The following is a 25,800-nucleotide window of genomic DNA, read 5'->3' on the forward strand; positions in this document are numbered from 1 at the left end:
TGTGATAGACTGCATCCAATTTGCTGAGTAGTGTTGGAGACTATTTTGAAAAATGATATCACCGAAGTCAAGGATCGGTAGGATAGTCAGTTTTAATGTGAGTATGTTTGGCAGCATGAGTGAAGGATTCTTTGTTGCAAAATAGGAAGCCGATTATAGATTTAATTTTGGATTGAAGATGCTTAATGTGAGTCTGGATGGAGAGTTTACAATCTAACCAGACACCTAGGTATTTGTAGTTGTCCACATATTCGAAATCAGAACATTTGGTTGACGCGTTATGTTCAGAAATCCACAGGCTCGAGCGGACACGACGGGGCAGATGAAAATTCCAAATAGTATCCGTAAAGTTCGTAGAAACATGTCAAATGTTTTTTAGAATCAATCCTCAGGTTGTTTTTACAATATATAATCGATAATATTTCAACCGGACTGTAGCTTCTTCAATAGGAGAGAGAGATGGCACCCAGCCATCCAATGATGCGATGTGATCTGTCTCGCTTATTTTTCATAATAAAAGCCTGAAACTATGTCTAAAGACTGTTCACACCACGTGGAAGCCATAGGAAAAGGAATCTGGTTGATATCCCTTTAAATGGAGGGAAGGCATGCAATGGAGCAGAGAGGTTTCAGGAAAAACAGCACTTCCTTGTTGGATTTTCCTCAGATTTTCACCTGCAATATCAGTTCTGTTATACTCACAGACAATATTTTGACAGTTTTGAGTGAGTGAGTGAGTGAGTGCTACGAAGCGATACTGCCTTTTACTGAGGAGTGGCTTTCATCTGGCTTGATTGGTGGAGTGTTGCATCTACACAGAGGTACTCTAGAGCTCTGTCAGAGCTTTAAAAATGTGTAATACATTTGCACGAAAAAAATATTTTTGCTTTGTCGTTATGGGGTATTGTGTGTAGATTATCCTTTTTATAATAAGGCTTTAACGTAACAAAATGTGGAAAAAGTCCAGGGGTGTGAATATATTCCGTAGGCACTGTAAATAAAGGACTCCTTTCCAAAATCCCAAAGTATCCCTCTAAGGACACACCTCAAATATTGCTATCCCTCCCACCTCAATGCAAAAAAATAAGATGGAGAACAAGCTATAGGATGAAAAATTCCAGGGGTTTGAAGCAAAATTATTTTTCAATTGTTTCCTCCGAACAATACCATTTTTTTCCGTTCCGATCAGCAAAATATAGTTCTGAAACAATTCAAACCCTGAAAAAGTACAGATATATATCATTCCTTTCTGTTTCTTTTTAAACCTCTGAAATCAGCAAAACAAATGTACATCTAGCTCGACATTAAATTACTTCACCAATCAGTGCGGCTAGAGCAGTTTGCTATGGAGCAGGTAAGCAATTTAATCTCTATAGAAAAGTCGTTAAGAGCACATTGTATTTTGCCTTAACAGCATGGTTTAATCATAAAAAAAGACAAACACGCACACACACTGTGCTGCCAATCACAGTGTATGGTGCGAGGTGCAACAGAAATTTTGCGGGTGATGAAAGAGCGAGATAGGATGGAGGAAGCTTGCCTTGAAGCGCTGGTCATCTTATGACATGCATTGTCTAAATTAGGCCCACAGAATTATACAGTACCTGCTTCTATGGAGGAACTTTAAACTTCCGAGTTGGTTTAACATTGAACCAGAGCAAATGCTAAGTAGCTAGCTAGCTAACAAGCTTGTGTGTGCAGAGCAGCACTAGATTAAAAAAACATTTTAACTTTTTGTAGTTAATAAATCCAATGTGAAACGTGATAACTATAGTATCCTTAACTAGCGTTAAAAAGGTGAATCCAATCTTCTCTAATTAAACATCTCTCCCTAATTTATAAACCACGCTTGTAACGTTGTCAGTAGGCTTCAGAGGGGGAGGGGCAGGTAGTCTACACACACAAGGACTGGTACTTGGAGTCAAATATTGATATAATATCGTCCAAAAATAGTATCATGATATGTAAGTGTATGTCCCCCGCCATCACTAGGGGAAACAAATATTTTTTTAAAATGTTTATAAATACGAGATTCATAGGCAAATAAGGCACATCTCTCCTTCCATGGGCAATGTGGATCATGGCTGGATATGCTGCGCTTCCGCTCTCAAAATCCATGGTCTTAAAACTTCCCATTAGCGCTGCATGAAATTGTCACTTTTGCGCTTGTTTATAAGGACATACTTCAAATATTGCCATTCCTCCCAACTCAGCGAGCTGATGTTAGACGATAAATTGACAAACCTGGCGTTTGGGCTGAAAAATGCCAGTGTGCCAGTTTTTACATGATGAAATTGCAAACTAATGTGTGTTTGCCACTTGTGCCACCTTATCGCCAGCCAAAAATAGAGCCCAGTGTCTCTCTTGCCTTTTCTGTGTAGCATTGACCACAGACACATTTCGTTCAGATATCCTGATGTATTTGACTTGAAGTGGATGTTTTAAGGTTTGACACAGTGTTTCTCTGGTCTTTTCTATGAAGCATCGACCACATGACCCTGCTGGAGGGGGTGATCCTACTGGAGGAGTTCTGCAAGGAGCTGGCTGCCATTGTCTTTGTCAAGTTCCACACATCTGCCTCCAGCTCACCCTAACACAGCTGCCAAGACCAGGCAGGCAAGCCAAGACTGGACCCTCGGGGGGGAATTGGATGGCAAAGAACAGGATCAACAAACCACTGGTTACTTACCCGCTGGTCATCCCTATATAGGTTTTGCCCCAAGGACATACTGTAAGCAGGACACGTTTCATCAAATGTCTCAGGGCTCCACTTCAGAGAAAGTATTTTGCCCCTGCTCTACCCAGTACAGTACAGAACAGTATGACTGGCCACCGGGGAAGGCACTAGGTCTTCTTCTCAGGGTGAGGAAGCGGATGGATGCGGAAGAGAGGGGACATCCTCTGGACGGTTTGACCTGGGCTAGGCAGGGCCTGCTGAGTCCCTTCATGCTCACTCTCCGTCATTATCTTTCTCGCCAGCCAAAACAAGATGGTAGCCCCTTCACTATGTGTGTCGAGAGAAGAGGTTTATTGTGTATTTGTGCGTGTATCTATTTCTGGATTTCAGAATAACTTAGTGTTGGATTGTTACGACTGTTAAGATAGTTACTTTTAGGGGATTGTTTCCTATTGAAACATGTTATCTTTAGCCCACATGTTTAATATATTCCTATTCTGTCAAATTATCAATGTCTCAAAGTCTGGGTGAAATATAGACAAATTAGCACTTCTGTTGTTAACCAAAATCAGGTAATTTACTCGCTTTGTTTGAAAACAATTAAAAAGTTGTATTTATTTAACTTCATTTTGTGATGGAGAAGTTTAACTGTAGTATCTGAGATACTGGTGTGGCAGAAATGGCCCCCATATTTATTCTCGCCATTTTGCTTTCAGGTTGTCTTCTTAACTGATACATATTTGTATTGAGAGAAAAAAAGTTTTTAAACCAAGTAAATATAATTCCAATAATGTGGACTAACAGGAGAGACAAGGAGCTCATAATGCTTTGTTTGCAACAAATCCATCAACTTTTGAATTATCTGTTACTGGTAAACTTCACTGTTCAGATGTGCTAGTGTTACCATTGCTGAGGCTACCTATGTTAGTAGTTGTGCATATTTCTTATTGCTTGCACCCTCAACCTCACTAGCAATGGGGTAACGTTAGATTAATGTGGCTTCACATTTTGTACAATGTGGATCCTGAAATGACAAATTCTGTGGATTTGTATATCGATAGATGTGCGTATACATACATACATACATACATTCTGTTGAAGTCGGAACTTTAAATACACTTAGGTTGGAGTCATTAAAACTCGTTTTTCAACCACTCCACCAATTTGTTGTTAAACTATAGTTTTGGCAACTCGGTTAGGACATGTATCTACTTTGCATGACACAAGTACTTTTTTACAACAATTGTTTACAGATAGATTATTTCACTTACTGGACCACTATCACAATTGCAGTGGGTCAGAAGTTTACATACACTAAGTTGACTGTGCCTTTAACCTCTTACACTTATGGTGGCGCTATTTCATTTTTGGAAGAAAAACGTTCCCGTTTTAAACAAGATATTTTGTCACAAAAAGATGCTCGACTATGCATATAATTGCTACTGTTCGAAAGAAAACACTCTGACGTGTCCAGAAATACAAATATCTTCTCTGTGCGTGCCCTTTAACGTGAGCTTCAGGCAAAACCAAGATGACTTGGCATCCAGGAAATGACAAGGATTTTTGAGGCTCTGTCTTTCATGATCTCCTTATATGGCTGTGAACGCAAGAGGAATGAGTCTGCCCTTTCTGTCGTTTCCCCAAGGTGTCTGCAGCATTGTGACGTATTTGTAGGCAAATCGTTGGAAGATTGACCATAAGAGACCACATTTACCACGTGTCCGCCCGGTGTCCTGCGCCGAAATTGGTGCGCAAAAGTCACCTGCCAGTATTTTTCCATGGGGCACAGAGAGAGAAGCAAGCTTCCACGAACTGCATGTCAATGAAGAGATATGTGAAAAAACACCTTGAGGATTGATTCCAAACAACGTTTGCCATGTTTCGGTCGATATTATGTAGTTAATCCGGAAAAAGTTTCACGTTGTAGGTGACTGCATTTTCGGTTCGTTTCGGTAGCCAGGCGCAATGTAGAAAACGGAACGATTTCTCCTACACACAGACGCTTTCAGGAAACACTGCGCATTTGGTATGTGGCTGGGAGTCTCCTCATTGAAAACATCAGAAGCTCTTCAAAGGTAAATGATTTTATTTATTTGGTTATCTGGCTTTTGTGAAAATGTTGCGTGCTACATGCTACACAAAATGCTATGCTAGCTTTGCATACTCTTACACAAATTAGTCAATTTCTATGGTTCAAAAGCATATTTTGAAAATCTGAGATGACAGTGTTGTTAAGAAAAGGCTAAGCTTGAGAGCAAACGCATTATTTTAATTTTATTTGCGATTTTCAGAAATCGTTAACGTTGCGTTATGCTAATGAGCCTGAGGCTTAGTCACAATCCCGGATCCGGGATGGGGAGTTTCAAGAGTTAAACAGCTTGGAAAATTCCAGAAAATGTAATTGCTTTAAGCTTCTGATAGGCTAATTGACATTTGAGTCAATTGGAGGTGTACCTGTGGATGTATTTCAAGGCCTACTTTCAAACTCAGTGCCTCTTTGCTTGACATCATGGGAAAATCTAAAGAAATCAGCCAAGACCTCAAAAAAAATAGTAGTCCTATATATGTATGTGTGTATATACGTGTGTGTGTGTGTATATATATACAGTCGTGGCCAAAGGTTTTGAGAATGACACAAATATTAATTTTCAAAAAGTCTGCTGCCTCAGTTTGTATGATGACAATTTGAATATACTCCAGAATGTTATGTAGAGTGATCAGATGGATTGAAATTAATTGCAAAGTCCCTATTTGCCATGCAAATGAACTGAATCCCCCCAAAACATTTATACTGCATTTCAGCCATGCCACAAATGGATCAGCTGACATCATGTCAGTGATTCTCTCGTTAACACAGGTGTGAATGTTGACGAGGACAAGGCTGGAGATCACTCTGTCATGCTGATTGAGTTTGAATAACAGACAGAAAGCTTCAAAAGGAGGGTGGTGCTTGGAATCATTGTTCTTCCTCTGTCAACCATGGTGACCTGCAAGGACACATGTGCCTTCATCATTGCTTTGCACAAAAAGGGCTTCACAGGCAAGGATATTGCTGCCAGTAAGATTGCACCTAAATCAACCATTTATCGGATCATCAAGAACTTCAAGGAGAGTGGTTCAATTGTTGTGAAGAAGGCTTCAGGGTGCCCAAGAAAGTCCAGCAAGCGCCAGGACCGTCTCCTAAAGTTGATTCAGCTGTGAGATCGGGGCACCACCAGTACAGAGCTTGCTCAGGAATGGCAGCAGGCAGGTGTGAGTGCATCTGCACGCACACTGAGGCAAAGACTTTTGGAGGATGGCCTGGGTGTCAAGAAGGGCAGCAAAGAAGCCACTTCTCTCCAGGAAAAACACCGGGGACATACTGATATTCTGCAAAAGGTACAGGGATTGGACTGCTGAGGACTGGGGTAATGTCATTTTCTCTGATGAATCCCCTTTCCGATTGTTTGGGGCATCCGGAAAAAGGCTTGTCCGGAGAAGACAAGGTGAGCGCTACCATCAGTCCTGTGTCATGCCAACAGTAAAGCATCCTGAGACCATTTGTGTGTGGGGTTGCTTCTCAGCCAAGGGAGTGGGCTCACTCACAATTTTGCCTAAGAACACAGCCATGAATAAAGAATGGTACCTCTGAGAGCAACTTCTCCCAACCATCCAGGAACAGTTTGGTGACGAACAATGCCGTTTCCAGGATGATGGAGCACCTTGCCATAAAGGCAAAAGTGATAACGAAGTGGCTCGGGGAACAAAACATCGATATTTTGGATCCATAGCCAGGATACTCCCCAGACCTGAATCCCATTGGGAACTTGTGGTCAATAAAAACCCACAAATTCTGACAAACTTCAAGCATTGATAATGCAAGAATGGGCTGGCATCAGTCAAGATGTGGCCCAGAAATTAATTGTCAGCATGCCAGGGCAGATTGCAGAGGTCTTGAAATAGAAGGGTCAACACAGCAAATATTGACCCTTTGCATCAAGTTCATGTAATTGTCAATAAAAGCCTTTGACGGTTATGAAATGCTTGTAATTATACTTCAGTATTCCATAGTAACATCTGACAAATATCTAAAGACACTGAAGCAGCAAACTTTATGGAAATGAATATTTGTGTCATTTTCAAAACTTTTGCCCACAACTATATATAAAACTTTGTTTCTATTGAACATGCCATACAAATAAAGGCATTTTAATTAATTATATGAAGAGTACCTTTTACCAAAGAGTACCTTCTGTCTACCAAAATGTACTATTGTGTACCTTAGTAGCGCTTACCTTCCTCCTTTTTCAATTTGCCTCAGCAGATGTGGGAACTTCAAGACTGTTGGAAAAGCATTCCAGGTGAAGCTGGTTGAGAGAATTCCAAGTGTGTGCAAAGCTGTCATCAAGGCAAAGGGTGGGTACTTTGAAGTAAATAAAAATGTAGGTGTGTCCAATCTTTTGACTAGTACTGTTAATATGTTTTTAATAAACCAAAAAATTATTTGGATGTACACTTATATGACCAAAAATATGTGTACAACTGCTGGGTATTAATATGGAGATCGACCCCCATTTGCTGCTATAACAGCCTCCACTCTTCTGGGAAGGCTTTCCACTAGATGTTGGAACATTGCTGCTGGGACTTGCTTTCCATTCAGGCATAAGAGCAGTAGTAAGGTCGGGTACTGATGTTGGGCAATTGGGCCTGGCTCGCAGCCGGCGTTCCAATTCATCCCAAAGGTGTTCAATGGGGTTGAGGTCAGGGCTCTGGGCAGGCCAGTCAAATTCTTCCAATCGTCTAGAATGTCATTGTATCCTGTAGCGTTAAGATTTCCATTCACTGGAAATAAGGGGTCTAGGCCGAACCATGAAAAACAGCCCCAGACATTATTCCTCCTCCACCAAACTGCATTCAGGAAGGTAACGTTGTCCTGGCGTCTGCCATACTCAGATTCGTCCGTTGGACTGCCAGATGGTGAAGCGTGATTCACCACTCCAGAGAACGCGTTTCCACTGCTCCAGAGTCCAATGGCGGCAAGCTTTACATAACTGCAGCCGACGCTTGGCATTGTGCATGGTGATATAAGGCTTGTATGCAGTTGCTCGGCCATGGAAACCCATTTCATGACAAACAGTTTTTGTGCTGACGTTGCTTCCATCGGCAGTTTGGAACTCCGTAGTGAGTGTTGCAACTGAGGACAGAGGATTTTTACGCGCTTCAGCACTCGGCGGTCCCGTTCTGTGAGCTTGTTTACCACTTACCTGCTGAGCCATTGTTGCTCCTAGACGTTTCCATTTCACAATAACAGCACTTACAGTTGACCTGGGCAGCTCTAACATGGCAATAATTTGACAAACTGGCTTTTTTTAAAGGTGGGAGCCTATGACGGTACCACTTGAATGTCACTGAGCTCTTCAGTAAGACTATTTTACTGCCAATGTTTGTCTATGGAGATTGCATAGCTATGTGCTCGATTTTATACACCTGTCAGCAACTGTGGCTGTGGCCTGGGTGTCAAGAAGGGCAGCTGAAGTGTGGCTGAAATGGACATATCTACATACTTTTGTGTATATATAGTGTAGCAGTGACCTTTCTTTTTTAATAGAAGAAAAAATTGTCTTCATCATGCACATTTGTTTGTCAACATTTCCAACTTTCTGGACCTGCTGCTGGGTATAAATGCATGCATATCATTTGTAGTAATGAGGAAAGCAGCCTCTTTCCTAGCATAGTTCCAGATCAGTTTGTGCGGTCTGGCCAACTCCTACGGCCATTGTCACGCAAATGACCATAGGAATTGGGAAGACGGGCTAAACAGATCTGGAACCAGGCTCTCTTCCCATCCATAATGATTTCTTAGCTGTCAGCACTGCTCCTCTTCTGAAGACACTGACATGGAAATAAAACAATGCATTACTTCACACTGTGGCTCTCAATGACAACATTTAAAAATAGACAATTGTTTCCCTGCTTGGGTTTGTTTGTTACACAGGATGCACTTTTGTGTTTGATTTGTGAAGGTATACAGGACTTGTATTTCTTTGTCTGGGCAAGATTCTAGCAGTATTATTATCGCAAAATCTGATACCAACTTATTTTGTTTCCTTTCCTGTTATGTATCACCTTAGACCTTAAAAAACATCATACCCCATTTCACTCCATGTTAAGCAGCAATGGAGTTAACGATTAAATGCAGCAAAGATTTACTGTATATCTTTGATAAAAAAATCTTTGCTGCATTTAATCGTTAAAACCTCCATGGAGTGAAATGGGGTATGATGTTTTTTAAATTGGTTTGATGACCAGTATGATTTCTTCAGTGATAAGTGCAATGCTATTTAAATGTAAGAAATTGCATGCTCATTCCTCATCATGCCTCTCGATGCCTATGATCAGTGTCGAAGGTGACTATCTCTGATGGGTGGGTTATTTTCGACAGTTTCTCTCATGTACATCACATCTTTTTCTCGCATCTGCCCTTTCTGCTTTATGCCTGCTACTTTTCGGTGTGTATTATAAATCATACGGGACATTATGGCTACATTTTCCGTCCTCAATAAAGAGCGCTTTCATCAAGTTGTTTGGTTGTTATTGCTGAATGAAATTGTGAGATTATGGACAAAATACATCTAAAAGGTTTAATTTGGTTTTTATTACAAAAGTTTTGGACATATACTATTACATTTAGATTCAAAAGTACTAAAACAAACCATTTATATTTTGCCATGACTGAGTGGACTGCACATTCCATTTATTCATAATCTCCTTTAAAATGCACTATTCTTATGTTTTTAAGAACTATTGGAGGAACCTGAGTATCTGATATAACAAGTGTCAACTTCTAACACACAAGAGACTTTGGACGGGATTCAATCCAAAACCACGCTATAGCACGCTTGACATTTAAATATTTTCTCCAATTGAGCTGACATCTGCGAACACAGTAAGTGCCTGTTAAATACACATTGTCTTCAAACGCGACCGGATTGGTTCCTGGTCTTTGCAACATCAGGAAAATAAAATTGAAGCATTGCATGACCCTGCTCAACAGATCTTGTCAGCCCAGTCCATACACAATAAAAAACTGACTTCATAAAGACTCCACTGACTGGTGAAACAAAGTTGTGGTTTGGGAGAAAAACATGACAGTTTCAATATACAGTATAAGTTAAGGGCCAAGGCTCTTGTGATGGTTTGCAGAATAAAGATGTTTAAATTCCCTTAATGTAAACATAAACCCACACTTATGAAAGAGGCATTGTGGTATATAAAAATAAAATGGTGCTTTCACTACACCCAATCCACCATTACTTCTCCAAATAAATACTATGAAATTATGGATATAACCACTTTCTTTAATACTTGTTTGGGGTTGACAGTAAATGTATAACTTTATGAAGTACTCTTTCAAACATTTTTCCTCAACACAGTTAAACAAATACAAGCAAAGGGACAAAAGTATGTTTGACGAGCAGGTGTCATGGGCATTAATTGTCACGACTTCTGCCGAAGTCGTTGCCTCTCCTTGATCGGGCGGTGCTCGGCGTTCGACGTCACCGGTCTTCTTGCTTGATCCATTTTTCATTTTCCATTGGTTTTGTCTTGTCTTCCCACACACCTGTTTTCAATCCCATTCATTACCTGTTGTGTATTTAACCCTCTGTTTCCCCTCATGTCTTTGTCAGAGATTGTTTTATTGTCAGTGTAGTTTTATGTTGTATAGGTGCGCGTCGGGTCCTCGTACCCATGTTTGTTGATGTATGTACATTTTAGTGTTATGGAGCATGCTACGTGGACTTTATTAAAAGACTCCATTTTACACTACGTTTGACTCTCCTGCGCCTGACTTCCCTGCCACCTATACACCTATGCCTGACATTAATATGGAGTTGGTCCCCCCTTTGCTGCTGCTATAACAGCCTCCACTCTTCTGGGAAGGCTTTCCACTAGATGTTGGAACATTGACGCAGGGACTTACTTCCATTCAGCCATAAGAGAATTAGTGAGGTCGGGCACTGATGTTGGGCGATTATGCCCAAAGTCGGCGTTCAAATTCATCCCAAGTTGTTCAATTGGGGTTGAGGTCAGGGCTTTGTTCAGGCCAGTCAAGCTTTTCCACACCGATCTTGACCTTGCTTTGTCCACAAGGGGCATTGTTATGCTGAAACGGGAAAGAGCCTTCCTCGAACTGTTGCCACAATGTTGGAAGCACAGAATCGTCGAGAATGTCATTGGCTATAGCGTTAAGATTTCCCTTCACTGGAATTAAGGAGCCTAGCCCGAACCATGAAAAACAGCCCCAGACTATTCCTCCTCCACCAAACTTCACCGTTGGCACTATGTAATCGGTAGAGTTCTCTTGGCATCCGCCAAACCCAGATTAGTCTGTTGGACTGCCAGATGTTGAAACATGATTTATCACTCCAGGGAACGTGTTTCCACTGCTCCAGAGTCTATTGGCGGCGAGCTTTACACCATGTCAGTTGATGCTCAGCATTGCACATGGTGATCCTAGGCTCGTGTGTGGCTGCTCGGCCATGGAAACCCATTTCATGACCCATTCAGCTCCCGACGAACCGATCTTGTGCTGTGGCAGTTTGGAACTCGGTAGTGAGTGTTGCAACTGAGGACAGACAATTTTTTTGCGTTACACGCTTCGGCACTCGGAGGTCCCATTCTGTGAGCTTCTGTGACCTACCAATGAGCAACTGAGCCATTGTTGCTCCAATACTTTTCCACCTCACAATAACAGCACTTACAGTTGACCGGGCAGCTCTAGCAGGGCAGATATTTGATGAATTGACTTGATGGTGCCACTTTGAAAGTCACTGAGCTATTCAATGCAGGCCATTCTACTGCCAATGTTTTTCTATGGAGATCTCATGGCTGTGTGCTCGATTTAATACGCCTTTCAGCAATGGGTGTGTCGAAAATAGTCGAATCCACTATTTTGAAGGGATGTCCACCTACTTTTGGCTATGTAATGTAAATGGTCCAGAGGCAATAGAATGACTGATTGATTAACCATGTTACTGTATAAGCAGACCTGGGTCCAAACACTATTTGAAGTCATTTTAAATACTTAAGTTGTGCTTGAGTGAGCTTGCCTGTTGCGATGGAACCAATAGAAAAGTCCCATAAGTGCAAAGCACACCCACTCCAGACAGGCTAGCACTCCAGACAGGCTAACGCAAATGCTTAAAGTATTTGAAAGATACTATGTATAATACCTGAACCCAGGTATGGTTAAAAGGACACTAACAAACCCATCATACAGTAGTGACACCTATAGAACGTGGATAGACCCTTTTTATTTCAGTTTATGAGAATAGCAGAAAACCATTGAAAATGACAGCGTTTTATCTTGGTATGTCTAACTCTTAAACGGCACAGGAGTAGAGGTCGTCACAGGTCCGTGTGGACCCAATATACCAGAGCCCCGCCCTGGGCCCCATTGGGTTCGGGTCTGAAATTCTAACTTGTCCCTCTGGTCCTGTTTAATTGTTATCGGGTCTATGTACCTACAGCTGATAGATCCGACCACTGCTCTGCATAGCCTATAGCAGTGGTTCCCAACCAGGGGTACAAGGACTCCTGGGGGTACTTGGCCTAGCCACAGGGGGTAGTTGAAAAGACTCACGAGACCATATGCTTACTGGTAAAATGCACATGATGGGGTACTTCAGTGGTACTCCTGTCGGGTCTAGGTTGAGTTGTCCTCTGGTCCATTCGGGTTCAGTCTGATTGTTCTCGTATCCGGGTCCCCATGTATTTTTAATTATCCATTCTGGTCGGTTCTGATTGTCCTCGGGTCCAGGTCCAACTTTTTGGACCTGTGAATACCTCTACACAGGAGCTTGCCAGTGTCCTGCTCACATTCACCCTGATTAGAGAACATAACAGTATCTTTCAGTAGCCTACATGGCAATACAGGCACCAGTAGATGCAGTCCTTCAGCAAGGCAAGGGGTCATTGTGGATCACTCTAGAAAGAATTCATCACTAGGGAAAATGCATTTCTTCACCACTATCATTGTCAGTTTGGCACAAGCTGGTTTGTATTTCAAAATGCAGGATCATTACATTATCCAACTAGCTCATTATTTAAACATTTTTATCATGCCCGTTTCAAGTTTATCCTACTCAATATTCATGTTTATACTTTAAGATTCATAAATGAAGGTAAAAATAGTTAATGAAATCAAAATACTACTCATTACAGATCAAGCAGGAAGTCCAGTAAGTGGCTGTTTCAGACTATTTTATTTAGTAAGGTTTAGCCAACTCGTTAATCCTGCTTTAAGAAATACCCTCAGATGTCAAAATGGAAAACGTCAACAAATATCCAGCGTCTTTGCACTGACTTGTAAAGAATAAATTGTCCTGATGTCAATTCCCATCCGCATATATAAATCAACATAATATGCACGAATATTACGTAAATTTACATACATAGTGTGTAAATAATGTATTCATATGCAAATTAGTTGCATATACATACATACATATATATACATACATACATACATACAGTGCCTTGCGAAAGTATTCGGCCCCCTTGAACTTTGCGACCTTTTGCCACATTTCAGGCTTCAAACATAAAGATATAAAACTGTATTTTTTGTGAAGAATCAACAACAAGTGGGACACAATCATGAAGTGGAATGACATTTATTGGATATTTCAAACTTTTTTAACAAATCAAAAACTGGAAAATTGGGCGTGCAAAATTATTCAGCCCCCTTAAGTTAATACTTTGTAGCGCCACCTTTTGCTGCGATTACAGCTGTAAGTCGCTTGGGGTATGTCTCTATCAGTTTTGCACATTGAGAGACTGAAATTTTTTCCCATTCCTCCTTGCAAAACAGCTCGAGCTCAGTGAGGTTGGATGGAGAGCATTTGTGAAAGCAGTTTTCAGTTCTTTCCACAGATTCTCGATTGGATTCAGGTCTGGACTTTGACTTGGCCATTCTAACACCTGGATATGTTTATTTTTGAACCATTCCATTGTAGATTTTGCTTTATGTTTTGGATCATTGTCTTGTTGGAAGACAAATCTCCGTCCCAGTCTCAGGTCTTTTGCAGACTCCATCAGGTTTTCTTCCAGAATGGTCCTGTATTTGGCTCCATCCATCTTCCCATCAATTATAACCATCTTCCCTGTCCCTGCTGAAGAAAAGCACTCCCAAACCATGATGCTGCCACCACCATGTTTGACAGTGGAGATGGTGTGTTCAGGGTAATGAGCTATGTTGCTTTTACGCCAAACATAACGTTTTGCATTGTTGCCAAAAAGTTCAATTTTGGTTTCATCTGACCAGAGCACCTTCTTCCACATGTTTGGTGTGTCTCCCAGGTGGCTTGTGGCAAACTTTAAACGACACTTTTTATGGATATCTTTAAGAAATGGCTTTCTTCTTGCCACTCTTCCATAAAGGCCAGATTTGTGCAATATACGACTGATTGAGTCTCCCACCTCAGCTGTAGATCTCTGCAGTTCATCCAGAGTGATCATGGGCCTCATGGCTGCATCTCTGATCTGTCTTCTCCTTGTATGAGTTGAAAGTTTAGAGGGACGGCCAGGTCTTGGTAGATTTGCAGTGGTCTGATACTCCTTCCATTTCAATATTATCGCTTGCACAGTGCTCCTTGGGATGTTTAAAGCTTGGTAAATCTTTTTGTATCCAAATCCGGCTTTAAACTTCTTCACAACAGTATCTCGGACCTGCCTGGTGTGTTCCGTGTTCTTCATGATGCTCTCTGCGCTTTTAACGGACCTCTGAGACTATCACAGTGCAGGTGCATTTATACGGAGACTTGATTACACACAGGTGGATTGTATTTATCATCATTAGTCATTTAGGTCAACATTGGATCATTCAGAGATCCTCACTGAACTTCTGGAGAGAGTTTGCTGCACTGAAAGTAAAGGGGCTGAATAATTTTGCACGCCCAATTTTTCAGTTTTTGATTTGTTAAAAAGGTTTGAAATATCCAATAAATGTCGTTCCACTTCATGATTGTGTCCCACTTGTTGTTGTTTCTTCACAAAAAAATACAGTTTTAAATCTTTATGTTTGAAGCCTGAAAAGGTCGCAAAGTTCAAGGGGGCCGAATACTTTCGCAAGGCACTGTACATACATACATACATACATACATACATACATACATACATACATACATACATACATACATACATACATACATACATACATACATACATACATACATACATATACATATATATACATACATACATATATATACATACACACACACACACACACAAAACAACTAAATAGAAAACAACTACATGCCATCGCACAAACAGGCTAAAAATACAATTTGATTCAATTTAAAAAATAATTATGTACATTTCCAAATGCCTTTAACCTCAATGTCCCGCATTCCCCACCCATTTATAAATCCCCCCCCCCACACACACACACACACACACAAACATTCAGACAATTAATGTATCTTTGGCTGACGTGTGAAGCTGCAGCACCTGCATCGTGTTCACATGGCAATTACTTACAGATCTTCCAAAAAAAGATAAACAAAAAGAAAAAACACCCAATAGAAAAGGGGATGTAGTGAATACCTCAATTCCTTCCTCTGCTTTAGTGAATGAATACATATGTTTTTTCAAACATCTACTAACATACAAGGGTTAACAACACAACACACACCCTTCCGTGCTTGTGTATTATTCAGACCCCTTGACTTTTTCCACATTTTGTTACATATTCTAAAATTAATCAAATAAACATTTTCCATCAATCTATAAACAATACCCCATAATGACAAAGCGAAAAAAGTTTTTTAGATTTTTTGACTTATTTACCTAAATATGCAGACCCTTTGCTAGGAGACTCGAAACTGAGCTCAGGTGCATCCTGTTAACATTGATCATCCTTGATGTTTCTACAACTTGGAGAACACCTGTGGTAAATTCATTTGATTGGACATGATTTGGAAAGGCACACACCTGTCTATATAAGGTCCCACAGTTGACAGTGAATTATCAGAACAAAAACCAAGCCATGAGGTCGAAGAAATTGTCTGTAGAGCTCTGAGACAGGTCACTCTGTGGAGATGGGAGAACCTTGCAGAAGGACAACCATCTCTGCAGCACTCCACCAATCAGGCCTTTATGGTGGAATGGCCAGACTGAAGTCACTCCTCAGTAAAAGGAACATGACAGCCCACTTGGAGTTTGCCAAATGGCACCCAAAGGACTCTCAGACGATGAGAAACAAGATTCTCTGGTCTGATGAAACGAAGATTGAACTATTTGGACTGAATGCCAAGTATCACCTCTGGAGGAAACCTGGCACCATCCCTACGGTGAGGCATGGTGGTGGCAGCATCTGTGGGGATGTTTTTCAGCAACAGGGACTGGGAGACTAGTCAGGATCGAGGCAAAGATAAACAGAGAAAAGTACAGAGAGATTGTTGATGAAAACCTGCTCCAGAGTGTTCAGGACATCAGACTGGGGTGAAGGTTCACCTTCCAACAGGACAACGACCCAAAGCACACAGCCAAGACAATGCAAGAGTGGCTTCGGGACATGTCTCTGAATGTCCTTGAGTGGCCCCAGCCAGAGCCCGGACTTGAACCCGATCCAACATCTCTGGAGAGACCTGAAAATAGCTGTGCAGCGACACTCCCCACCCAACCTGACAGAGGTTGGATGAGGAGAATGGGAGGATCTTCAGAGGATATGTGGGGAAGAATGGGAGATACTCTCCAAATACAGGTGTGCCAAGCTTGTAGTGTCATACCCAGGAAGAATCGAGGCTGTAATCCCTGCCAAAGATGCTTCAACAAAGTACTGAGTAAAGGTTCTGAATACTTACACTACCATATCAAAATTTCGGGTCACTGAGAAATGTCCTTGTTTTTGAAAGGAATGCAAATTTTTGATTGATCAGAAATACAGTGTAGAAATTATTAATGTTGTAAATGATTATTGTAGCTGGAAACGGCTGATTTCTTTCTTCTGAAACTCGTCAGTCTGTTCTTGTTCTGAGAAATGAAGGCTAAATTTCCAAGAAACTGTAGATCTCGTACAACGCTCTGTACTACTCCCTTCAGAGTACAGTGCAAACTGTCTCTAACCAGAATAGAAAGAGTGGGAGGCCCCAGTGCACAACTGAGCAAGAGGACAAGTATATTAGAGTGTCTAGTTTGAGAAACAGACACCTCACAAGTCCTCAACTGGCAGATTTATTAAATAGTACCCGCAAAACACCAGTCTCAACGTCAACAACGAAGAGGCGACTTCGGGATGCTGGCCTTCTAGGCAAAGTTGCAAAGAAAAAGCAATATCTCAGACTGGCCAAAAAAAGAAAAGATTAAGATGGGCAAAATAACAGACACTGGACAGAGGAAGATTGGAAAAAAGTGTTATAGACATACAAATCTAAGTTTGAGGTGTTTGGATCACAAAGAACATTCGTGAGATGCAGAAAAAATGAAAAGATGCTGGAGGACTGCTTGACACCATCTGTCAAGAATGGTGGAAGCAATGTGATGGTCTGCTGGTGCTTTGGTGGTGGTAAAGTGGGAGATTTGTACAGCGTAAAAGGGATCTTGAAGAAGGAAGGCTATCACTCCATTTTGCAATGCCATGCCATACCCTGTGGCCGCGCTTAAATGGAGCCAATTTCCTCCTTCAACAGGACAATGACTCAAAGCACAGCTCCAAACCATGCAAGAGATATTTAGGGGATAAGTCAGCAGTCAGTATTCTGTCTATAATGGATATTATATTCTGGTATTCTGTCTATAATGGAGTGGCAAGCACAGTCACCGGATCGCAACCATATTGAGATGATAACTCTTGGAACAACCCATCCCGGATCCGGGAGAATTGTCATCAACTACACTAATTAGCATAGCGCAGCAGTCAAAAAAATATTACTAGAAAATATTCATATTCATGAAATCACAAGTGAAATATAGTGAAACACAGCTTAGCCTTTTGTTAATCACCCTGTCATCTCAGATTTTGAAATTATGCTTTACAACCAAAGCAAGACAAGTGTTGGTGTAAGTTTATCGATAGCCTAGCATAGCATTATGTCCAGCTAGCAGCAGGAAGCTTGGTCACGAAAATCAGAAAAGCAATCAAATTATCTTTGATGATCTTCGAATGTTTTCACTGACGAGACTCCCAGTTAGACAGCAAATGTTCCTTTTGTTCCATAAAGATGATTATTATACCCCAAATTCCTCCGTTTGTTTGTCACGTTATGTTGAGAAATCACGACAACACCGGAAAAAAATTCTAATTATATCCATAATATCGACAGAAACATGGCAAACATTTTTTATAATCAATCCTCAAGGTGTTTCTCAAATATCTATTCGATAATATATCAACCGGGACAATTGGCTTTTCAGTAGGAGTGAGAGGAAAAATCACTACCTCTGTCTTTTACGCAAGAATCACTCAGAGCCCTCAGCTGGCCACTTACGCAATGTAGTCGTTTACACTCATTCTTCAACATAAAGGCGTGAAACTATGTCACAATGCTGTAGACACCTTAGAGAATACGTAGAAAAAGGAAACTGGTTGATATCCTTTTCAGTGGCCAATAGGGGAACATAGGAACACAACGGTTTCAAAACATGAGTCACTTCCTGATTAGATTTTTCTTAGGCTACCGCCGGCAATATCAGTTCTGTTATACTCACAGACAATATTTTGACAGTTTTGGAAACTTTAGAGTGTTTTCTATCCTAAGCTGTCAATTATATGCATATTCTAGCATCTGGTCCTGAGAAATAGGCGGTTTACTTTGGGAACATTATCTTTCCAAAAATAAAAATTGTGCCCCCTAGTTTCAAGAGGTAGGGAGCAGGTCTACCATCAAATCAATACAACTTGTGGGAGGTGCATCAGGAAGCATGAGGTGAAATATCCTCAGATTACCTCAACAAATTGACAATTAGAATGCCAAAGGTCTGCAAGACTGTAATTGCTGCAAAAGGAGGATTCTTTGATGAAAGCAAAGTTTGAAGGACAAAATTCAAATCATTATTTATAACTGTGTCAACATCTTGACTATATTTCCTATTCATTTTACAACTCATTTCATGTATGTTTTCATGGAAAACAAGGAAATTACTAAGTGACCCCAAACTTTGGATATTTCAGTTTTTAATTTGTAATACATGTGTAACCATTTCTAAAATCCTGTTTTTGCTTTGTCATTGTGGGCTATTGTGTGTAGATTGAAGAGAAAAAACAACAACAATTGAATCAATTATAGAATAAGGCTGTAATGTAACAAAATGTGGAACAAGTCAAGGGGTCTGAATACTTTCCGAATGGACTGTTTACTTACAGTATTCTACTGTAAAGCAACAGAGGTGTAAAATGAAGTGCTAAGGCATCAATAAATAGAGAGTCTTTGTCTATTTGGCCGGTTTTCATGCGTTTCTCTGTCAGTCGTTCTTAGCGCTCTGTGTGGTGTCCAGGTTGACCATCTGCAGCTCTGTCAGGTTACTGCTGCTGTAGCTTGACTTCTGACTAATCACCATCTGCAACACAACACATCAACGTCAGTATGCGCCACTGAAGACCTCAGTTCCACTTTGCATGCTTTAATTTGTGATTGTTGAGTAGCCTTCTGTCACACAATACAAGGTTAGGGTCAACAAGGTTAGGGTCAATTTAATTTCAATTCCATTCCTGTAAATTCATGAATTAAACCAAATGACAATTTTTCCTCATTGAAAAACATTGATACCACCCGCACACACGCCTGCACACATATACACATCCACTGTTTTTTTCCTGCTGTATTTGTACTGTTGCCAGTTTCTTCGGTCTGTGTTGTCCGTTTTGTCTAACATTGTTGTTGTTTTTCAGTCCCTTTTGCCTCTTGCCAGGCCTTCACTGTAAATACGAATTTTATCTTAATTCAATTAATTGATATTTGTTAAGAGAATATCCTGAATTGACTGGAATTGAAATGGAGTAGACTCCAACCCTGCTGCATAAGCACCAAATTACTGACATTAAATCATATCTTTTAGATAAGAAAGCCTTTTCTAAAAGCATCACTTTGCACAAGTTTGGTCATTTGTGTTGTTACAGTGTAACTAATGTACTCTAACTAGGACTCTTGAAACACAATGGCTTATATTCTGTTCCTAAACTTCAGATTGAAATCTGAAATTTCAATCTTGCATGACTTTCTCAATTATAGTAACAAAACCAGTCTTCCAAATAACATATGGTTTTGCTTGTGTCACACGTGTTGTCCAAATGTCATAGGACTATATCATCCACATACAGTAACAGTACAGGAGGCAGGACAAACCCTACCCCTCCACAGTGAGAAGACAGTGCTCTGTCCGGATGCATTAGTGCAGGTCAGTGGCATGCTGGTTGCAGATAGAATATGAGAGTTTCACTTGTAAAATGTAGGTCTTGCCGTACTGGGTGTAGCTGCACTGCCGAGACTGGGATCTGCATGGTGCCCGAGGGTGCCGTAAGGAATACCTGAGGGACAGCACCTAGCCAGAGAGAGACGGACACAAACAACATGAAGAACACACCACTCTCATCAAAACTAACATTTTATCACTGAATATATACAGACACTATGTGCATGGTGTGTAAGGTATACCACCCCACTTTGGGTCATGATCAAACTCACTAGCCTGTCATAATCAACGTCCTGACTATATACAGTGCCTTGCGAAAGTATTCGGCCCCCTTGAACTTTGCGACCTTTTGCCACATTTCAGGCTTCAAACATAAAGATATAAAACTGTATTTTTTTGTGAAGAATCAACAACAAGTGGGACACAATCATGAAGTGGAATGACATTTATTGGATATTTCAAACTTTTTTAACAAATCAAAAACTGAAAGATTGGGCGTGCAAAATTATTCAGCCCCCTTAAGTTAATACTTTGTAGCGCCACCTTTTGCTGCGATTACAGCTGTAAGTCGCTTGGGGTATGTCTCTATCAGTTTTGCACATCGAGAGACTGAATTTTTTTCCCATTCCTCCTTGCAAAACAGCTCGAGCTCAGTGAGGTTGGATGGAGAGCATTTGTGAACAGCAGTTTTCAGTTCTTTCCACAGATTCTCGATTGGATTCAGGTCTGGACTTTGACTTGGCCATTCTAACACCTGGATATGTTTATTTTTGAACCATTCCATTGTAGATTTTGCTTTATGTTTTGGATCATTGTCTTGTTGGAAGACAAATCTCCGTCCCAGTCTCAGGTCTTTTGCAGACTCCATCAGGTTTTCTTCCAGAATGGTCCTGTATTTGGCTCCATCCATCTTCCCATCAATTTTAACCATCTTCCCTGTCCCTGCTGAAGAAAAGCAGGCCCAAACTATGATGCTGCCACCACCATGTTTGACAGTGGGGATGGTGTGTTCAGGGTGATGGGCTGTGTTTTTATGCCAAACATAATGTTTTGCATTTTGACAAAAAGTTCCATTTTGGTTTCATCTGACCAGAGCACCTTCTTCCACATGTTTGGTGTGTCTCCCAGGTGGCTTGTGGCAAACTTTAAACAACACTTTTTATGGATATCTTTAAGAAATGGCTTTCTTCTTGCCACTCTTCCATAAAGGCCAGATTTGTGCAATATACGACTGATTGTTGTCCTATGGACAGAGTCTCCTACCTCAGCTGTAGATCTCTGCAGTTCATCCAGAGTGATCATGGGCCTCTTGGCTGCATCTCTGATCAGTCTTCTCCTTGTATGAGCTGAAAGTTTAGAGGGACGGCCAGGTCTTGGTAGATTTGCAGTGGTCTGATACTCCTTCCATTTCAATATTATCACTTGCACAGTGCTCCTTGGGATGTTTAAAGCTTGGGAAATCTTTTTGTATCCAAATCCGGCTTTAAACTTCTTCACAACAGTATCTCGGACCTGCCTGGTGTGTTCCTTGTTCTTCATGATGCTCTCTGCGCTTTTAACGGACCTCTGAGACTATCACAGTGCAGGTGCATTTATACGGAGACTTGATTACACACAGGTGGATTGTATTTATCATCATTAGTCATTTAGGTCAACATTGGATCATTCAGAGATCCTCACTGAACTTCTGGAGAGAGTTTGCTGCACTGAAAGTAAAGGGGCTGAATAATTTTGCACGCCCAATTTTTCAGTTTTTGATTTGTTAAAAGAGTTTGAAATATCCAATAAATGTTGTTCCACTTCATGATTGTGTCCCACTTGTTGTTGATTTCTTCACAAAAAAATACAGTTTTATATCTTTATGTTTGAAGCCTGAAATGTGGCAAAAGGTCGCAAAGTTCAAGGGGGCCGAATACTTTCGCAAGGCACTGTAGCTATATTCATACCAGACCTGGGTTCAAATAGGATGTGTTTTCATCCTTTGAGCACTTGATTGAGCCTGCCTGGAATGGGAGCATTTTGAAAGTTCCAAGCTCTATCTGCCCAACTAAAAATATTGTCAAGAGAAAAAATACTTATTGAACCCAGGTCTAATTCATTCGTCAATCAACCTCCCCCTCCCTGGTTCCCCATTAGCCCATGACTGATGTTGTCTCACCTGTGTCCCAGCGTAGCCTACTGTAGTCTAGCGTGGTCTCACCTGTGTCCTGGCATTGTCCATGGGACACCTGCATGGCCGAGGGGCCCTGGGAAAAGGTATTGAGCACAGCCAGGCCACCATCGGCCAGCGTGGGTGTGGACGCATACATCACTGTATGGGGGCTGGTGTACATCATGTGACCCGCCATAGATGTGGGCACTGACGATGTGACAATGGTCGCTGGGGGGAGTAGAAAAGAAAGTGTGTGAGACAAAGAAAGATTAGTTTATAAGAGACATTGCCCACCAGATGGCACCACCAGATGGTCCATTTTGTTCAACCTTAGTTGACCCCTCATAACAGTATTGTAGACTACAACCTTCACCCACTCAGCTCACTCAGAGAGATATGTTAGAGTTAAGTTAGACTATGGCTTCAGCTTCTCACACATAACCAGAGTTGTACAGCCCTGTGTTAATCAAAGGATAGTTACCATTGGAGACAGAGGAGGTCTGGGATATCTCCGAGCTGCTGTCGTTGGCATGTGTGGTGGGGTGCACCTGGATGGCCTGCAGCTGCTGGGTCATCCCTCCCCCTGGAGGAGAACAGGCAACACCAAACACCTGCTCACTCACCTGTACACTATTCTATCTTAATGTCAGAACACATAAATTATAATAATACTACAATTTCGACCCATACAGTTTTGGACATGATTTAATACACCTACGTATAATCAACTAAAGTTCATGCCTGCCTCATGCCTGTTATCCATTGTACATCCCCTCTGCAGCCAGACAGACAGACTAGTCTCCCTATTTTTTCCCGGAGCACAAATCAGAACATGAGTAACTACATCCGCACAAATGAAAGATAAATACTAGCCATTTATGGAAATATGTAGTAAGGCCTATACCCAATTCCCCCCTCTTACAATCACATTTATTTTATAAAGACATCAAGACATCGGCCTTATCATCCCACGAATCTCAAAAAACACAACTGGGGCAGGGGATGCCCGCTTACCCATTGATATAGGAAGGGGATAAAAAGGGCTCTGTGTTTCTGTAGCGCACATCTTACACCCAGCACCACACTGACTGGACTGCGCCAGGCTCTAACGGTGTGCAAGACTTCTCTCTCGACAGACAGACTAGTCTCCACAGGCAGACATAGACTAGTCTATCGACAGACGACTAGTCTCTTTCTTCCTCTCGACAGACGGACTGACCTAGGGAGACTGCAGTGGGGAAGCGGAAGACGGCCTGCTGGCCCTGCTGTGTCAGTTGCGATGAGGTGAGCGTCTGCCCCTGGATGGCCAAGGAGTGCTGGTGCAGCTGGCTAAGAGGAATGGTGGGTGTGCCGGGGGGGAGCGAAGTGCCTGCTGCAGGTTGGAGAGGAGAAAAGGAAGAGTTAAACAGGGGGTGGGTGTTGCATAGCCACACTTGGTCATATGGTCCATTGACAGTTTCTTTAGTTGCGCTATTAGGGTTTGAGATTTCAGAGTTTTTTTTTTTTTTTTAAGTAGTTTGTTGTTCCATCTGGCACTGGTCATGTACCAGACAGTTGGTGCAGAGAGAGTGGAGGAAAGGGATAGAGAGGCTCCCAAGCTGCCCTTCATCCTGCTGTCATAATGGGAGAGAAAAGACAGATGGGAAGAATGATCTGCTACCTCAACTAGCTACAGCTTCAGCCACACTGTCACTACATACAGACTTCACCCAGCAACAACAAGGGTCATACCTTACCATCAGTGACTGCACCACTACATGACATATGACTTTCTAAGCTTTAAGGTGGTTATTGCCCAGTACTGCATAGTTGTAAGAGACCTGGACCTCCTGTACTGATTTTACCTATTTTAATATCAATATTCCAGTGAGAGTAATACAATGAATTCATGGCAATGCAAATATACAGAATCAAAGATTCCTTTATAAAGGCGACAGCCACCTTATATTACAAAGTTTTAAAAAATCTGAACCAGAATATATACAAATCAAATCAAAATGTATTAGTCACATGCGCCGTATACAACAGGTGTAGACCTTACAGTGAAATGCTTTCTTACGAGCCCCTAACCGACAGTGCAGTTTCAAAAAATATGCATAATAATAAGAGAAATAAAAAAATAACAATATATACAGGGGATGCCTGTACAGAGTCAATGTGCGGGGGCACCGGTTAGTTGAGGTACTATCTACATGTAGGTAGAGTTAATTAATTAATGTGATTGTGCATAGATGAAAACAGAGTGGCAGTGGTGTGGAGAGGGGAGGGGCAATGTGAATAGTCTGGGTAGCAATTTGACTAGATGTTCAGGAGTCTTATGGCTTGGGGGTAGAAGCTGTTTAGAAGCCTTGTGGGCCTGGCGCTCCAGTACCGCTTGCCGTGTGGTAGCAGAGAGAACAGTCTATGACTAGGGTGGCTGGAGTCTTTGACAATATTTAGGGCCTTCCTCTGACACCGTCTGGTATGCGATATACAGTGCATTTGGAAAGCATTCAGACCCCTTCACTTTTTCCACATTTTGTTACATTACAGCCTTATTCTAAAATGTATTAAATAAAAAATGTTCCTCATCAATCAATACACAATACACTATAATGACAAAGTTATTATGTTGTTTTATTTTTTTTATTAAGAAAAAAACAAACTGAAATACCTTATTTATATAAGTACTTAGGACTTTGTGTTGGACCTTCCAATTATCCCTCTATTACAATGGAAATCAAAGGCAGGAGCTGCTGAGCCCATAGCTGTAGACGTTTCCTTCCTGGATACTGGTGTTTTGTTATACATGTAAAACATAGCCAAACTGAGAGGACTTCCTGGAGATGTGAAATGCTCCATAAGGTAAACAGTTGATGTGGAGACACAAGCAATTATGACCTCAAGGTGGTTTGTTGCAGTAGCGTGACTTGGGCTCAGCAGCTCCTGCCTTTGATTTCCATTGTACTAGAGGGATAATTGGAAGGTCCAACACAATGGCCATCGTGGGGAGGGCTGCCGAGCTCTGCCTATAATTAGTAATGAATATTCAATGAATATTGGGCAGCTAGTGCTGAGATTATTATTTAGTCCTACTTCATGGAGCCCCGGCTCAGACAGAGTGTTGAGGAACCAGGCGTGGCCCCTCATTACATCACATCGCATCACATCGTGCCAGAAAAGCTACAGTATCCATCCAGAGAGATGGTGTATAAAATGTGCCCCTTGTAACAGGATTTGCTATACAGTGCATTCGGAAAGTGTTCAGACCCCTTAACTTTTTCCACATTTTGTTACGTTACAGCCTTATTCTAAAATGGATTCAATAATTTTTTCACCCTCATTAATCTACACACAATACCCCATAATATACCCCATAATGACAAAGCAAAACAAAAAATATGTCGACAACCAGACCTGGATTCAAATACACGCTTATTTAAGTATTTGCATTCTACATACCTATTTTCTGTGTATTTTTTTATTTTTTTATAATTTAGCAGAATTACATACTTCTATTTGAAGTATTTTGAAATATTTCCTATAAATTTTATTTTAAACTACTTTCAAATACTTGTTTCCAAATACAATTGAAATACCCCTA

The 25,800-nt window shown here is 41.2% G+C and overlaps 1 protein-coding gene across 5 annotated transcripts in view; it reads right to left on the reverse strand.

The window, feature by feature from the left end:
* Positions 1-18,813: 18,813 nt before the first annotated feature.
* LOC135512518 (serum response factor-like) overlaps positions 18,814-25,800 on the reverse strand; it is a 58,057-nt gene continuing 51,070 nt past the window's right edge. For 2 of the 5 annotated variants that reach the window (XM_064934615.1, XM_064934614.1), the window contains exons 4-8: positions 23,437-23,589; positions 22,699-22,800; positions 22,224-22,445; positions 20,118-20,194; positions 18,814-19,213 (exon numbers count right to left, since the gene is read on the reverse strand). In XM_064934615.1, the coding sequence (XP_064790687.1) occupies positions 19,118-19,213; positions 20,118-20,194; positions 22,224-22,445; positions 22,699-22,800; positions 23,437-23,589 (650 nt within the window). In that variant the 3' untranslated portion in view covers positions 18,814-19,117. Of the gene's footprint in view, positions 19,214-20,092; positions 20,195-22,223; positions 22,446-22,698; positions 22,801-23,436; positions 23,590-25,800 lie in introns of all 5 variants that reach the window. The other 3 variants (XM_064934617.1, XM_064934619.1, XM_064934618.1) reach the window with 3 other exon arrangements.

Source organism: Oncorhynchus masou, chromosome 24 (genome assembly GCF_036934945.1).
Source record: "Oncorhynchus masou masou isolate Uvic2021 chromosome 24, UVic_Omas_1.1, whole genome shotgun sequence".
Lineage (NCBI taxonomy): Eukaryota > Metazoa > Chordata > Actinopteri > Salmoniformes > Salmonidae > Oncorhynchus > Oncorhynchus masou.